General features: G+C 38.5%; 1 protein-coding gene across 1 annotated transcript; it reads left to right on the plus strand.

The window, feature by feature from the left end:
• The first annotated feature begins 1,850 nt into the window (after positions 1-1,850).
• LOC132124640 (asc-type amino acid transporter 1-like) lies at positions 1,851-15,592 on the plus strand. Its single transcript, XM_059535756.1, has 11 exons — positions 1,851-2,121; positions 7,493-7,697; positions 7,785-7,936; positions 9,297-9,422; positions 9,984-10,137; positions 10,555-10,678; positions 11,040-11,143; positions 13,179-13,275; positions 13,374-13,523; positions 13,709-13,886; positions 15,327-15,592. Exons 1-11 carry the CDS (start codon positions 1,851-1,853, stop codon positions 15,446-15,448), a joined length of 1,683 nt encoding a protein of 560 aa, XP_059391739.1. The 3' UTR covers positions 15,449-15,592.
• Positions 15,593-15,798: the final 206 nt, after the last annotated feature.

Raw genomic sequence — 15,798 nt, forward strand, 5'->3', positions numbered from 1 at the left:
TATGCAGAGGAAAGCTACAGCCACAAATTCACGACTTGACTTCCTAAATTCCTTTCAGGATGAATAAGGAATCCTCTGCATTGCAAACACATGTGTGTGTGGATGAGACGATCATCCTGGACCTGTCTTTTCAGCTACTCTTCTTTAGATCATATTATTGGCTGATATTGCCTCGGTGAACATGGTGTAAACTACTTTTAGTTTTATTAGAATTTCTGTTAAGTTACTGTCCTTTTCAAAGTGCTTTGTCAAACAAGGCTGTTGCACTTCTGTTGTTCTGAGTTTAAGTCCCGATCCTCTCCAGTGTTGCCAGCTTTGCAATTGTGTTGCTATTTAGCACATTTTCAAACCACCCAAATTTTCTTTCCAAAAGCACCAAACAACACGTTTATCTTGTTTTGTTTTGTTTGTTTGTACACACATAAATGACTCAAATGGTAAAAAGGCACACATTTTCCATTTAAATAACAAAAAGAGGAAATCAAAGATGTCATGCAGTACACACATCAAGTGATTAAGTTTAATTAATTAAGCCTAATAATAATAATTGTTCATTTATAATGCACTTTAGTAGCTTGATACCTGCAATTGTTGATCAGTTTAGGGGAAGTGGGGAAATGTGTGTGTGTGTGTGTGTGTGTGTGTATACAGTACAGACCAAAAGTTTGGACACACCTTCTCATTCAAAGAGTTTTCTTTATTTTCATGACTATGAAAATTGTAGAGTCACACTGAAGGCATCAAAACTATGAATTAACACATGTGGAATTATATATGGAATTATATACATAACAAAAAAGTGTGAAACAACTGAAAATATGTCATATTCTAGGTTCTTCAAAGTAGCCACCTTTTGCTTTGATTACTGCTTTGCACACTCTTGGCATTCTCTTGATGAGCTTCAAGAGGTAGTCACCTGAAATGGTCTTCCAACAGTCTTGAAGGAGTTCCCCGAGAGATGCTTAGCACTTGTTGGCCCTTTTGCCTTCTGTCTGCGGTCCAGCTCACCCCCAAACCATCTCGATTGGGTTCAGGTCCGGTGACTGTGGAGGCCAGATCATCTGGCGCAGCACCCATCACTCTCCTTCTTGGTCAAATAGCCCTTGATGCCTTCAGTGTGAATCTACAATTTTCATAGTCATGAAAATAAAGAAAACTTTGAATGAGAAGGTGTCCAAACTTTTGGTCTGTACTGTGTGTATATATATATATATATATATATATATATATATATATATATATATATATATATATATATATATATATATAAACTGTAGCATACTAGTGATTTTCCACCACATATCCACTATCCACTGTAACCCCAAGAGACATAATACAGTGTAATTTAAAATGCAGGTTAAAATTACAAAAAGAAATAAAATAAAAAACGAAAAAATCCTTCATATTAACGGAGTAATATGAGTGTTATTACTATTTATAACTATTTATACAATGCGTAAAACTAATTGCTCAGAATATATTCTTAAATTGTTAAAAAATGTGTAAGTGTTTCATAATTCAATGTTGTATTTAAAAATACTTATTTTTATTTTGATGTTATATTACGTATTTATATTATTAAGGAACGCATCTAAATGTTGAGATGTTTCTTAAATTATATTATTCTTTTATATTTCATGGTTTATGTTGGCCGTTCTAGTCTAAATCTTTACGTGTAATACATTTAATGTTGAATCGAACAAAATGGTTATTTCTAAAGCTACAATGTGTAATATCCACTTGGTAATTTTCCAAAAAAAAAAAAAAAAAAAAACATCACAATGATTTTAACCCTGAAAATAACCATGCCAATGGTTGAGATGGTTTGGCGAGTGTGGACCAGTGCGAAGATGCTCGTTCTCGTTAACATTCTGTCCGGAGCGCGAGACGCGGCGCCTGCGCGGCTCTCTCATCATGCTTCAGTCTCCAGAAGCGACTTAAGAGAGGCAGCACAGCTCTCTGTTCGTGCGCGAGCTGAAATGGATGGAGTAGAGAGGAAAAGGACGGAGGCTCGGAGGAGCATGATGAAAGACCGCGATCTAAAACACGACTCCGGCATCCCTGAGCGCGTGACACTCAAGAAGGAGATCGGGCTTCTGAGCGCGTGCACGATCATCATTGGTAAGGAAAGTTTACAACTTGTTTTCTTCTTGACTAGGGGCCATTCTGCCAACATGTGAACTCATCAAGACTTCAAAAGACAAATGCATCGCAGATATTCGCTATCTTGTTAGTCCACATATATATGTGGTGAATTTAACAAGACTATATAACATACATTATAGACTTTATACTTTTTAATGCATGTTAAATATTTCTACTTTATTTAGATTAGCTTGTTATTGATTTTTTTTCTCCTGGGTGAGCTAATAATTAATTATTGGTTGAGTATATATGTGTTTGTGTGGCTATTTAGTATATTTAGGTAATTAATAACTTAGTAACTTTAATAATTTTATTATCCTGTATTTCTTTTTTTATAAAAAACAACAACAACAACAACTTAAGTCTGCAGATATGTGTAGTTGTATAAGTTTGATTAGGTCTAAGCTGGTATGCACGGTGTGGGCACTCTCAGATGTGTTTGTCCTGTTCAAGGAGCCGAATGAAAGCTAAAGATTGTTCCCTGTGTGTCTGATGGCAGCCGGCTCTGTGCAGGCAGCAGATTATTTATGCCTGCTGTTACGTAATCTCCTCGTACGACACTTGGGTGCTTGAGAGAAGAGCTGCTGGAAGTGGGTTAGTGAGGGGCCTGAAACTCTCCCAGGTACTACAGCAGGGTCACACGGCTGATTTTGACCGGCCATGTTGCTTGCTGTTGTATATTTCTATTTGTTGTTGGGTTAGTACTTCTAATGTAGTGCTGTAGATCTCTAAATATAAGGGTTGGAGAGACTCAAATCAGTTTTGTTTCATCAGCTCAGGGATCACTGGCAGGCAAATGCATGCAGAGCTAGTCTTTACTTCAGTAAATAGTTATTTATTTATTCGATTGTTTATTTATTTATTATTAATTTGTTTGTTTGTTGTTTATCTTTTGTTTGAGTACCTGAGACCATACTTGTCATTTGAGATTTTAATGTAAACCTTAAAATTAAGTTATGACCAAAATTAATAGTAGATACTTACTATTTTGAGGTCGCTAATTAAATAACTAAACTAGTAAAAATGGTCATCTAAACTAATTACCAGTAAAAGCCAGAATTATTATTATTTTTATTTGTGTGCAAGTTGCCACAAACACAAAATTCAATATGGAATTAGACCATATTAAAAAAATAACAACAACAAGAAAAGAAAAGAAAAGAAAAGAAAAGAAAAGAAAAGAAAAGAAAAGAAAAGAAAAGAAAAGGGCACAGCACATGGAGTAAGTTGTCACAAAGGAGGGTCGAATTTCACTTCTGTATAATATGTTGGTAGAGGGCTCCCCGGAGTCTTCTAGCTCTCATTTAGGAGCATGGAGTAAGGATCTTAATGAGGAGATAAGACCAGATGAATGGAGGGAGATTTGTCAAGATGCTCAAGTACAAACAGTCAATACAAGATTAAAGTTGTTACAATATAATTGGCTTATGCGAGTATACATAACTCCAGTATTATCAAACAAATTTAATGAAAATATACCAGATACATGTCCCAAGTGTAATGTTTGTAAAGGCACCTATTTCCACTGTATATGGGAATGCGAAGAAATATCGAAATTCTGGAAAGAAGTGCATATTATGATTGGTAAAATAATAAATGTAAGTCTTCCTTTTGGACCAAAGATTTTTCTAATGCATTTGTATCCTAAGCTTAAGTCAAAGGAATGTATCTTTATTTCTATGTGTATCTTACAAGCTAAACGCCTCATTGCCTTACAATGGAAAAATCTAGAACCACCCAGCATAAAAAGGTGGCTCAGGTAGATGGTACTGAATATGTCAATGGAGAAAATAACATATATTATTAAAGGAAAGGGTAAGACTTTTGAAGATGTTTGGAATCCCTTTAGATCCTTCATAGAGAAGGAGGATAGTGACATGTTTAAGGAGACAATTGAAGATATGTGAGATTATAGGATGTATTTGTATTAGGAGGCCTTAATAGTTTATTTATTTATTTATTTTTTTGTGTGTGTGTGTTTTAATTCATTAGTCTTGTGGATGTGAGTCCTGTACAAATTGAGATATGCTAAGTTGTAATGATGCGAAGACATTAATATGTGTCTATACTGCATTTTGTATTTTTGTTCCTGGTGAGTGTGTAATATATGTTGTTAAAAAAGTTAATAAATATATATATAAAAAAATAAATAAATAAAAAGTTGTCACAAAGGGAACCTTCTTCAATTGAGACTAATTAGGCAAAGATAAACCCATTGTTATTGTTGCTATTGGTTTATATATATATATATATATGCTGTCAAACGATTAATCGCATCCAAAATAAAAAAAATTGTTTACAGAATATATGTGTGTGTTCTGTGTATATTTATTATATATGCACACACACATATACAGTATATATTTAGAAAATGTTTATATACATGTTTATATTCATATAATTGATATTATATAAATATATATTTATTTATATAAAAAACATCGTTTCTTAGATATATACTTGCATGTTGTCACACACCTGGACTCATTTTGTGTGTTTTTGCCCCTGTGACCCAGTTTCTGTCTCTATGTGGTTTGATTAGTTCCCAGGTGTGTCTAGTCATTTCCGCATGTGTTCCATGTCCCTGTTAATTTAGTCATTCCATCCACCTGTGTTTTCCCTATTATCCCTTGTATAAAAGTCTTGTCCTTTCAGTTCTGTTTTGTCGGGTCTACTCGTCTACTTGTTACTTGTCAACTCGTCTACTTGTTACTTGTTACTTGTTACTTGTCAACTTGTCTACTTGTTACTTGTCAACTTGTCTACTTGTCCACTTGTTACCTGTTACTTGCCACTTGCCACTTGCCACCTGTTATTTGCTCCTTACCTTGCCTATGTTTGATTTAATAAATCCTTGTTTTGTTTATCCCTCGGCTCCGTGTTCCTTCCAGCAGCGTAAGCCGTGACAGAAGACCCGACCCAAAAAGTTAAAAACTGCGTGTTTTCTCTCCGTTTTGTTTTCCGTTTTTTCACAGTCTTTTTCTTTCCGTAGTGTGTCATGGATCCCCTCTATCGCCCCGAATACCTCCACCAGCTACCCGGACCACGCGCTCTGCACCTTTTATCACGCCAGCCTGAACTCCAGGTGCAGAGCGTTGTCGCCCGAAGATGGTCCTCGGGAGGATTTCGCCGCATTCATAGAGTGGAATCTGGTGAGAAATGGGTCACCTCTCACGGTCGGCCCAATGGAGGATCTCGCCAGGTCCACTCTGGACCCAGAGCCCAGCCTACAATCCCCCCACGGTACGAGGCATAAGCCCGAGCCCACCGATGACTGAGAGCCAGAGAGCAACCCGTCAGACCAGGTGCGAGAGCCGGCGAAACTGCCCACCACGAGGGAGCAAAATGTGGAGCGCCAAATGGGTCAAAATGAGGGGGTTTCCAATTCACCTATGTCAGTTTCCCCGTTAAGCCCAGGACGGGCTCCTGTTCCCCCGTTAAGCCCAGGACGGGCTCCTGATCCTCCTTTAAGCCCAGGACGGGCTCCTGATCCTCCTTTAAGCCCAGGACGGGCTCCTGATCCTCCTTTAAGCCGAGGACGGGCTCCTGAACCCCCGTTAAGCCCAGGACGGGCTCCTGATCCTCCGTTAAGCCCAGGACGGGCTCCTGATCCTCCGTTAAGCCCAGGAAGGGCTCCAGCCCCAGAGCTTACTCCAATGCCTGCTCCTCCAAAATTCCCACCCTCCCACCCACTCCTGCCTCCTCCTCCGCTGTCGTCTGGCTGCCCCTCTGCTCGCCCTCAGCCTACCATCATTGTGGTGCGAGCTCAGCGGGACCGCCATCCTCCAGCGACGCCTTGGTCGGCGTCTCCCTCACCTCCGCTTCCAGCCTCTGAGGCCTGGACTCCGCCTCGGCCCGTTGACCCGTCGGCTCCACCATGGCTCCTAGCTCCTTCCTCTCCGCCGTGGCCCGGCAGTCCGCAGGCTCTGCCTGGCTCCCTCGTCCCTCCGGCTCCGCCTTGGTCTGGCGTCGTCCATCCTATGCCTCGGGACTCCACTCCTCCGGCTTCGCCTCATCCCTCCGTCCCTCCGGCTCCGTCAGGCTCCTTCATCCCCTCGGCTACACCTCAGTCCTCGGTCACTCTGGCCTCACCGCGGCCTTCCGGATCCACATCCCCGCGTCAGTCACCAGAGCCATCAGTTCCGCCTAGGACCTCCGGCTCCTCCCCGTCACCCTGGCTCTTCGGCTCTCCGTCTCCGCCTCGGGCTCCTCCTCCACTTGCCCCGTTGCCGTGGGTCGAGTCCCTGGAGTCGGTGACCATCCCTCCTCCATGGCTCCTTCCACCGTCGGCTCCACCTTGGGCCGTTATGGCTGTGGCCTGGGTCCTGCTGGGTACCTCCTGCTTCAGATCCTTCCTGTCTCCTCCCTGGCTCCTCCCTCCGTCATCTCCTCCCTGGCTCCTTCCTCTGTGGTCCCTGTCTGCTGGCCTCCCTTTGTTGTTTCTACGGTGCGAGGACGCACCTATCGGGAGGGGGGAGTACTGTCACACACCTGGACTCATTTTGTGTGTTTTTGCCCCTGTGACCCAGTTTCTGTCTCTATGTGGTTTGATTAGTTCCCAGGTGTGTCTAGTCATTTCCGCATGTGTTCCATGTCCCTGTTAATTTAGTCATTCCATCCACCTGTGTTTTCCCTATTATCCCTTATTATCCCTTGTATAAAAGCCTTGTCCTTTCAGTTCTGTTTTGTCGGGTCTACTCGTCTACTTGTTACTTGTCTACTTGTCCACTTGTTACCTGTTACTTGCCACTTGCCACTTGCCACCTGTTATTTGCTCCTTACCTTGCCTATGTTTGATTTAATAAATCCTTGTTTCGTTTATCCCTCGGCTCCGTGTTCCTTCCAGCAGCGTAAGCCGTGACACATGTGTGTGTATTTATATGTACATAATAAATATAGACAGAACACTGTAAATAAAAACTTTTATTTTGGATGTGATTAATCACGATTAATCATTTGATATCACTAAAATATATGTGTGTGTGTGTGTGTGTGTGTGTGTGTGTGTGTGTTAAATGTAATTCTGAGGAATCAGAAGAAGTACATTGTAAATTGTAAAAGCGACAATCAGTAAAAAAAAATAAAAGTTTTTAATAAATAAATAACAGTGTGTTTTTGTTGTGCTCACTATTTATCTGAGAGTTTTTACAAGTATATTTTCCAAGAAGTCCTCCAAAGAGATTTTGTGCATATGTTTATAAAGTGACATTCTGATTGTGCAAATGTAATCATCATCATTATCTATTGGTTAGCTTTATATATAAAATATTTTGAACTAAAAATAAAAATAAAACACAGGCATGCTCAATGGATGACTGGGCCATTTTGTGTTTCTTTCTTTCCTCAGGTAACATTATTGGCTCAGGGATCTTCATCTCTCCTAAGGGTGTTCTGGAGCATTCGGGTTCGGTTGGCCTGGCGCTGGTGGTGTGGGTGTTAGGAGGAGGCGTCGCTGCTCTGGGCTCCCTTTGCTACGCTGAACTAGGGGTCACCATCCCCAAATCTGGAGGAGACTATTCCTACGTCACAGAGATCTTTGGTGGTCTCGTGGGGTATGACAGGTCTATATATGATCTACTAAACGTGAATGGAAATCAAACATCCATCACAGATTCTGAAAGTGCTGTGTTGCTCTCTAGGTTTCTGCTGTTATGGAGTGCAGTACTGATCATGTATCCCACCACACTGGCAGTCATCGCTCTCACTTTCTCGAACTACGTGCTTCAGCCTGTTTTCCCACACTGCGTTCCTCCATACATAGCCACACGCATGCTGTCCACCATCTGCATACGTGAGTGCTTGACTTCTCTATGTATGTATTCAATACACACATTCATTCAGCCTGCTATTTAAACATAGTTTCAGACAGAATGTATAGAGCATAGTGCTAAATGTATATATTATAAAATGGTTTTAGTGAACCTGAGGATTTAGCAGAATTTAACCTCAGGATTAAAGTAAAATTTGAAGTGTGTTTTTTGCTGAATTAAGCGAAACTGCAAATATAATGACTGTTTTCAAACAGGTTTCCCAAAACCCTGACTCCTGAATGCTTTCGATAATATAGGATAAAGTATTTCACGTCCTTTTGAACCTGTATGACTTTCTTTCTGAAATACTTCACCTTTTCCAATATAATAAATGTGAACTGGGGTGGTCAAACTTAGAAAACAAAAATAAGCAGCAAGTGTGCATAATTATCGTAAATGTATCATAAAAGTAGTCCATGTGTCTAAAAATAATGTATTTCAGTATATTTCGCACCTTAAGTGAAACTTGTGAAACTAGTTGGCCGGGACCCAGGAAACATTCAAGGGCTCCACAAGTTTCCTAAAATATTTAAAATATATGATTAAATATACATATATATATATATATATATATATATATATATATATATATATATATATATATATATATATAGTTTTAAATAAACTAAAGCACCTAAAATCCAGATAAATTAGTCAGGTCAAGAAAAGTGGCATCATATTTTTGTATTATTTATGGTCTTGGAAAACCTATATGATCATTTAAAGAGTGGGATTTCTTTAAATGTTTTTGAACAGACCCTCTTGGGCGTTTATTTCAGTACTTCAGTACAAGGCTGCATACTTCAGTACATCCGTGTTTTCCCTGAGATTGTCCCGGTTACAGTTATGGCTCTGGAGCTGTGCCAGCAGCACTCGACGGCTCTATAGCATGTGATTGCTGCATTAGCTCTCATTATTCAAGCCCGGTATGTGGAATCATTCACACAAACCAAAACAACAGCAGCGAGAGAGCTCCAGGAAAACGCAAGGCCTTCCATCTCCTCACAGACCTGCTCTTTGCTCCCGTTGTTTTGTTCTCATTCAAATCTATTTGTTTCAATTGGACTTCAACTTCTCTCGGTGGAGGGAAGGTTATTATGAAAGCGTGTGTAAGCTGTGACACTGATGGATGAGCCTATAGAATTACAAGTTCACTCCCCTTTTTAGCATTCCCACATTTCTGTCAAGAACCCCATACAAACTAATCCTAAAACAAGTCGTATAGTTTTCACTTTGAAACTGTTTTAAAAAAAAACATTGTATTTAAAGTCACACATTATTAAAGAGGTTCAGTCGAGACACCAAAAAATCTTTAATGTTTGTGTATGTGGATATTTGCAGTGTTTTTGACATGGGTGAACTGCTATAGTGTGCGTTTGGCCACACGGATCCAGGACGCCTTCACCGTGGGGAAGCTGCTGGCTCTAGGGCTCATCATTACTGTCGGCTTAGTGCAGATCTTTGGAGGTAAAAGGACGAAAAAACACTGTGTTCCCTATTATGAAACTCAGTTTTATTCCGAGAAACAAACTGAGAAAAAATATGCACTTTCAGCCTATTCATAACATATGGCACTGCTATTTATATGGGCAAAAAGTGAGATGAAATTCCTGTTTGTAATCTAAACCAGGTGGCTAATTCGTACGACCTCACTTGTATTTTGTATGTTTTCTGTGAGGGGTTAATTATTTGGATGAATTCCTTTCAATTTATCACCTCGTAAAATACGTATGATTATTCACAAAACGTACAAATGTGCACAAGCAAGGTCATACGAAGTCGTACAAATTAGCCACCTCCTAAAATACATATGAATTGCCATGAGATCGGGTTGCAACATCAGACTGACATTAAATGGATGTGAATATCAGTTGTCACTATATAACTCCTAATAACAAATAAAAATTCCTCAAAAAAATTGTCATATCTGATACTCTTAATTATTAATGGATAGTTGTGTCAATCCAGGATGTTAATCTAGAAATATTGTTAATGGTCCAGTTAACAAAGCTGTATCTGTGTCCTCAGGTAACTATGAGAGCCTGACTCCACAGACAGCGTTCATGTTTAATAAAGCTCCCTCCATTGGGCAGATTGCTCTGGCTTTCCTTCATGCCTCCTTTGCCTTCAGCGGCTGGAACTTCCTCAACTACGTCACAGAGGAAGTGGTGGATCCGAGGAGGTTAGTCTGATATCACTTGTCCTACTTGGCTGTACTGACAAAGTCTGCTGGAACAGTTTTATTGGCTCATGTGTCTTCTGTTTTGCTCTGGTTTGGTGTCCTGTCCTGTTCCTGGTGTGCCTTAGTTAGTTTCCTTGGTTCCTAATTAGTTCTCACCTGTTCTTCAGGTGATCATTATCTGTCTATTTAAGCCCTGTGTTTCCTTCCGTTCCTTGTCCAGTATTGTAGTTGAGTTGCATGCGATTTCGATTCCTGTCTTCTTGTTCTTCTTTGGTGTTAAATAAATAGTTATTTTGGATTATATTGTGTACTCCTTGAGGGAACTGCTGCCTACTCCATAGTTAACTAGGAACCATTATCCACACATACTCTGTGTATATATATATTTACATAATATGTTTTTTTGTTTTTTCTCAGGAATCTGCCACGAGCCATTTACATCTCCATTCCACTGGTCACATTTGTGTACACGCTCACAAACATTGCGTATTTCTCCTCTATGTCTCCTGAGGAACTGCTGTCCTCCAACGCAGTGGCTGTTGTATGTACAACCTTTGACTCTTCGTGTCTTAAAACATTTAGTTCATTAAAGGCGCCAGATTATTACTCAAGGATGGATTTATAACTTCAGGGATCTGGATTGTAATAGTGGAGTGATATTGTACAGGCTTAGTAAAGTATGATTGTAGTAGTGTGCTGCATCCTTAACAAACTGTGCGCAAGATTGACAATTATATTGTGTAAATTGTGATCAGCACTGATTTTGTGGGTGCATTTGTGCCTGTTATGAACACTTTTTTTAGTAAGTACAGTGCAAAAACTACACAAATGGCAATAAACTGTGCTTATTAATGGGCAAGCGATTATGGCCTGAATGTGTAATTCTGTTTCATTTGCTTTAGACTTTCGGTGAAAAACTTCTCGGGGTGTTTTCCACCCTCATGCCGATCTCTGTGGCACTCTCCACTTTTGGGGGCATCAATGGTTACCTCTTCACTTCCTCCAGGTAAGAGTATTCCTATTTCATTTTACTGTTAGCTTACCTCATGAGGAAATGGGTCACTTTTTACAGGTGATAATATATTGTGACAAAATGTGCACAAATCTAATACTATGAATGTTCACACTAAAAGAAGGAAACGGACAAACAGTAACTTCAGTCATTTTAAAAGTGTCTCTAGATCTGTCAGTTCTGTTATTCCTAAAGTCAAGATTAAGATTTAGGTTTTCCTACTCTATTATATATATATTTTTTTACAATACAGATAGTTTCAAAACAGTTTGAATAAAATAAGAGAATAAGTGGTCCAAAATACTACAAATTTGAGTCAAATCCAAGTTCTGCAGTAGAGCAGACTTAATAAGACAATAGTGTCATTATTCAGCTCCAGTCAGTAGATTCAGTTCGATAACTGTGTAAAGTTCATCAGTTATGAAACAAGTTCAGTTCAGCTAAGCAGAAGAAAAGAGAGAAACCCAGATATATAATGAATTAAAATTAGTCGAGTCATGTGGAAAACATGAACTTGTTAGTGAGCCACAGATTAAGTTCATGAAGAAATGCTTCTAGTCTCTTGTGTTGTTTAGGTATGTAGAGTTGGGTGTCATCTGCATAACAGTGGTAAGACACACCAAATATTTTCACATAATTCAATGATCTTTATTGCCAGGTATGTTTACACATACATGGAATTTGTTTTCCTGACCGAAGCTCCGCAGTGCAACAGAATGACAGCAACAGAACAAAAACGCATAATAAAAGAATGAAAAATACAAAAAATACAAACAAATAGGTAAGGAATGACAATATACAAATTGACAATTGTATGGCAGGGATACTACAAAAATAAGTTATGTATGTACAGGTATATTATGTGCAAAATTTAAGTGTACACTAAGTATGTGTGTTAGATAAATAAGTGTATGTGTATATAAATATAAATAGTGTAGTGTGTTCCACAGTTATTATTAAGTGTTCATTAGATGGATTGCTGAGGGAAGAAACTGTTCCTGTGTCTGGATCCTAGAGGTTACATGTATAAAGAGAATAATAGAGGTGCCAGAATCGATCCATGGGGTACGCCGCAGGTGAAGAAATTCTCCGAAGACAAATGGGCACCTAAACTAACTGAGAAACTACTATTGGATAGGACAGACTGGAATCATTTAAGTACATTCCAGTCAAGAAAAGATAATCTTTTGGTCAATTAAACCAAAAGCTGAGCTCAGATCTAAAAGCACTAAAGCTATATTTTTACCAGTGTCACCAGCTTTTAAAAGAGTGGACTCAGTTCTGTGAAGCAAGTTGAAGCCAGACTGAAAAATGTCAGAGATCAAGTGAGTATGCAGACAATTCTGCAGCTTTATAAAGACAGGTTAGATATAGGTCTGTAATTTTGTATACCGTTGGTTGAAATAAGGGTTTCTTAAGAATAGGAGTCACAATAAGTGGCGATGTTGTATAACTGTTTCAGCTATAAAGCAGCTCTATAGAAGACAATAACGTCATTATGCAGTTTGATTCAGTTGAAGTTTTGTTCTCGTCCAATAATGTCAGTGCAGACAAACTGAAAATGTTTCTGAACATTTTGTGCACTGCATAGTCTTCACCATATTAATTAAATTCTTATTAAATTTACTGAAGTTACTCAGAGAGTAGCTGCATTAAGTTTATTGGCTGCTGTCACTTTAAGACCAAATGCAGATGTATACTCACAAGCATTTGATTAATTTCCTAACTATGTTCATAACTATGACATAACTATGACATAACTATTTAAGTTAAAACAGCGACAGTGCACCACTTTAATGGAATGAAGCGCAATGTGGCATGATATTTTTATTGGAAAATAAAAAAATAAACAAATTCTATACACCCTAATCATTAAATCATCTTTGAGGGCTAGGGGCCCCTTAGTGGTTCAGGGGCCCTACGCAACTTGCATACTTTTTGTATAGGCAGAATATAGCAGTACTGATTATGGCAGTGATTCTTTGTTATTCGTTTACTGTTTCTGTGTGCATTTGTTTGACTACAAAAGGTTGTGTTTCTCCGGGGCACGAGAAGGACATTTACCCAGCCTTCTTGCTATGATCCACTTCAAGCACTGCACACCAATTCCAGCTCTGCTCGTCTGTGTATGTAACTACAAGCCATTTGTGTTACTTCTCAGAGTGTAGTTTGTTCTGTTTAACTTCATTATTTATTTGTTTTTCCTCTTTCTCTTGTATTCTAGTGCTCTGCCACAATTGTGATCTTATGCATTGGAGAAACTCACAACCTTATAAACTATGTCTCTTTTATCAACTACCTCTCTTATGGAGTCACTATTGCTAGCCTGCTCTACTACAGATGGAAGAAGCCAAACTTATACAGGCCCATCAAGGTATTCAGTTATATACAAATATCACAAACAGCCTGTTCATGAACCTATGAACATCACACCTATCTACATCACATAAAACAATATGGTGCATCATACAGCAGGACAGTCACTTCCAGATAATGTTTATATTGCATAGATCCAGCAGCTGGGTGAATATGAGAGTTTGGGGTTTTTCCTCTTGTCAGGTGAGTCTGCTGGTGCCGGTGTTTTACCTGCTCTTCTGGGCTCTACTGCTGGGCTTCAGTTTGCACTCGGATCCGCTGGTGTGTGGAGTGGGGCTGGTCATTATGCTCACTGGAGTGCCTGTTTATTTCCTGGGAGTTTACTGGAAAGACAAGCCAAAATGCATATATGACTTCATCGGTAAGGAGACTGGATGAGCAATTTATATTCTCTATAGGTACAGGAAAAAAAATGCATATCAAAATAATTATTTTTTCACCCTTATTCTGGTCCAAAAATTTTACGTGGAAAACAGAATGAAATATTATGTAGAATGTTCATTTCCATTCTGCTGCTCTTTTCCATTCTGCTGCAGAAGTACAAGCAAGTGACAAATAAACATTATAAGGTAGTCCGTTTGACTCATGCACTGTTCCAAGACCTCTGAAGTCATATGATAAAGTCATCTATGACTATATGCAATTTTCTTAGTGGATTAGTTTTTATATTAATCATATTTTATATAATAATATGGTTAAAGTGTGCTACTGAATGTATTGACAAGCATTGATGGTAAACTAAACTAAACTAAATTTAATGTCATTTCTACTGAAATGTGTACTTCATGTATTTAAATACATTTGTAATGATGAAATTGCAATTTAAAGGGATACTCCACCCCAAAATGAAAAATTAGTCAGTAATCACTTACCCCCATCTCATTCCAAGCCTGTAAAACCTTGTTCATCTTCGGAACGATATTTAAGATATTTTGGATGAAAACCGGGAGGCTTGTGATTGTCCTATAGACTGCCAAGTAAGTAACACTGTCAAGGTCCAGGAAAGTATGAGAGATATCGTCAGAAGAGTCCATCTGCCATCAGTGGTTCAACTGCAACGTTAAGAAGCGACTACAATACTTTTTGTACGCAAAGAAAACAAAAATAACAAAATATTTTATTTTTTCATCCAAAATATCTTAAATTGTGATCCGAAGAAGACATGGGGGTAAGTGATTAATGACAAAATGTTCATTTTGGGGTGGAGTATCCCTTTAAACACGTTTGAAATATAAGTTTCCTTTAAATGTAATATTAAACAACAAACTATAGTTCAAATTATAATTTTTACATGTGCTTTCATATATTAGTCAATATAGCATCACACAATGTTATTAAAACAATCATTTAAAATCTATTTTTATTTTGACATTATTACAAAATGAACCTTATGTTTACTTAAGTGTCATGAAAGTGTATCTTTAGGTACAGTTACTAAATGGCTTTTAACTTCAGTAATATAATATCTAAATATGTGTATAATATAATATCTATAAGTAGAGTTAATATATCAAATGTATAATATACACTAGCACTTAATGTACACATTCAATGAAGTGCATTCATTTTTTCACAACTGTGGAAGCAAAGGTTTTAACTGAATTGAAGCTTCATTTTACGTCTGTTTCTCATACAAAGCTATCATATTCAGAATACTTGGAATACACTTTGCATGAGTCGTGTGGTTTGGAAGGGCAATATGGATGAGTAAATGATGACAGGATTTTTTAACATTTTATAACTATGAAATTATATCATTTGTTTGTGAAGTAAACATACGTGTGTGTCCTCTTTGTTACAGAGTGGGCTACGTATCTGGGACAAAGAGTGTTTTTTGTCGTTTTCCCACAAATCGATCCTATTGAAGTGGCAGAATGGACTGACAGATCTTCCTTCACAAGCAAAGCTTCTGGACCTCTCTGAATTTTGTACTACTTTAATTTGGCAGCTCTTCACTTAAAATCCACACTTTCCAGGCTTGTAGTATAGTAGTAAAATACATGAAACAATAACCGCCTCATTTGTTTAAATGGGGACTATATTTGTATGCTTCAGTGGGTTTAAATGGTACTGCTTCAGCTGTCATGGATTGTACGTCGCACTGGGTACTGCTCACTTTTTTGGTTAGGTGTGTTTGTGTTATTCTACTGTTTTCAGACCCTGTAGTTTGCTACTGGGGTTCAGTTGTTGATACATGTACAGAATCTCTTTTGTATGATACTTCCCCTGCGATGTCTTTCCAACCAGATAACAGTTTTTACAGGCACTGCATG

This window comes from Carassius carassius, chromosome 43 (genome assembly GCF_963082965.1).
Source record: "Carassius carassius chromosome 43, fCarCar2.1, whole genome shotgun sequence".
Classification (NCBI taxonomy): domain Eukaryota; kingdom Metazoa; phylum Chordata; class Actinopteri; order Cypriniformes; family Cyprinidae; genus Carassius; species Carassius carassius.

Excerpts from the sequence above, each read along its gene's own strand:
- LOC132124640 (XM_059535756.1), top strand. The coding sequence starts at position 1,851 with ATGCTCGTTCTCGTTAACATTCTGTCCGGAGCGCGAGACGCGGCGCCT. Across the intron at positions 2,122-7,492 it reads CGCGTGCACGATCATCATTG|GTAACATTATTGGCTCAGGG; the intron begins GTAAGGAAAGTT and ends TTCTTTCCTCAG. Across the intron at positions 7,937-9,296 it reads GCTGTCCACCATCTGCATAC|TGTTTTTGACATGGGTGAAC; the intron begins GTGAGTGCTTGA and ends GGATATTTGCAG.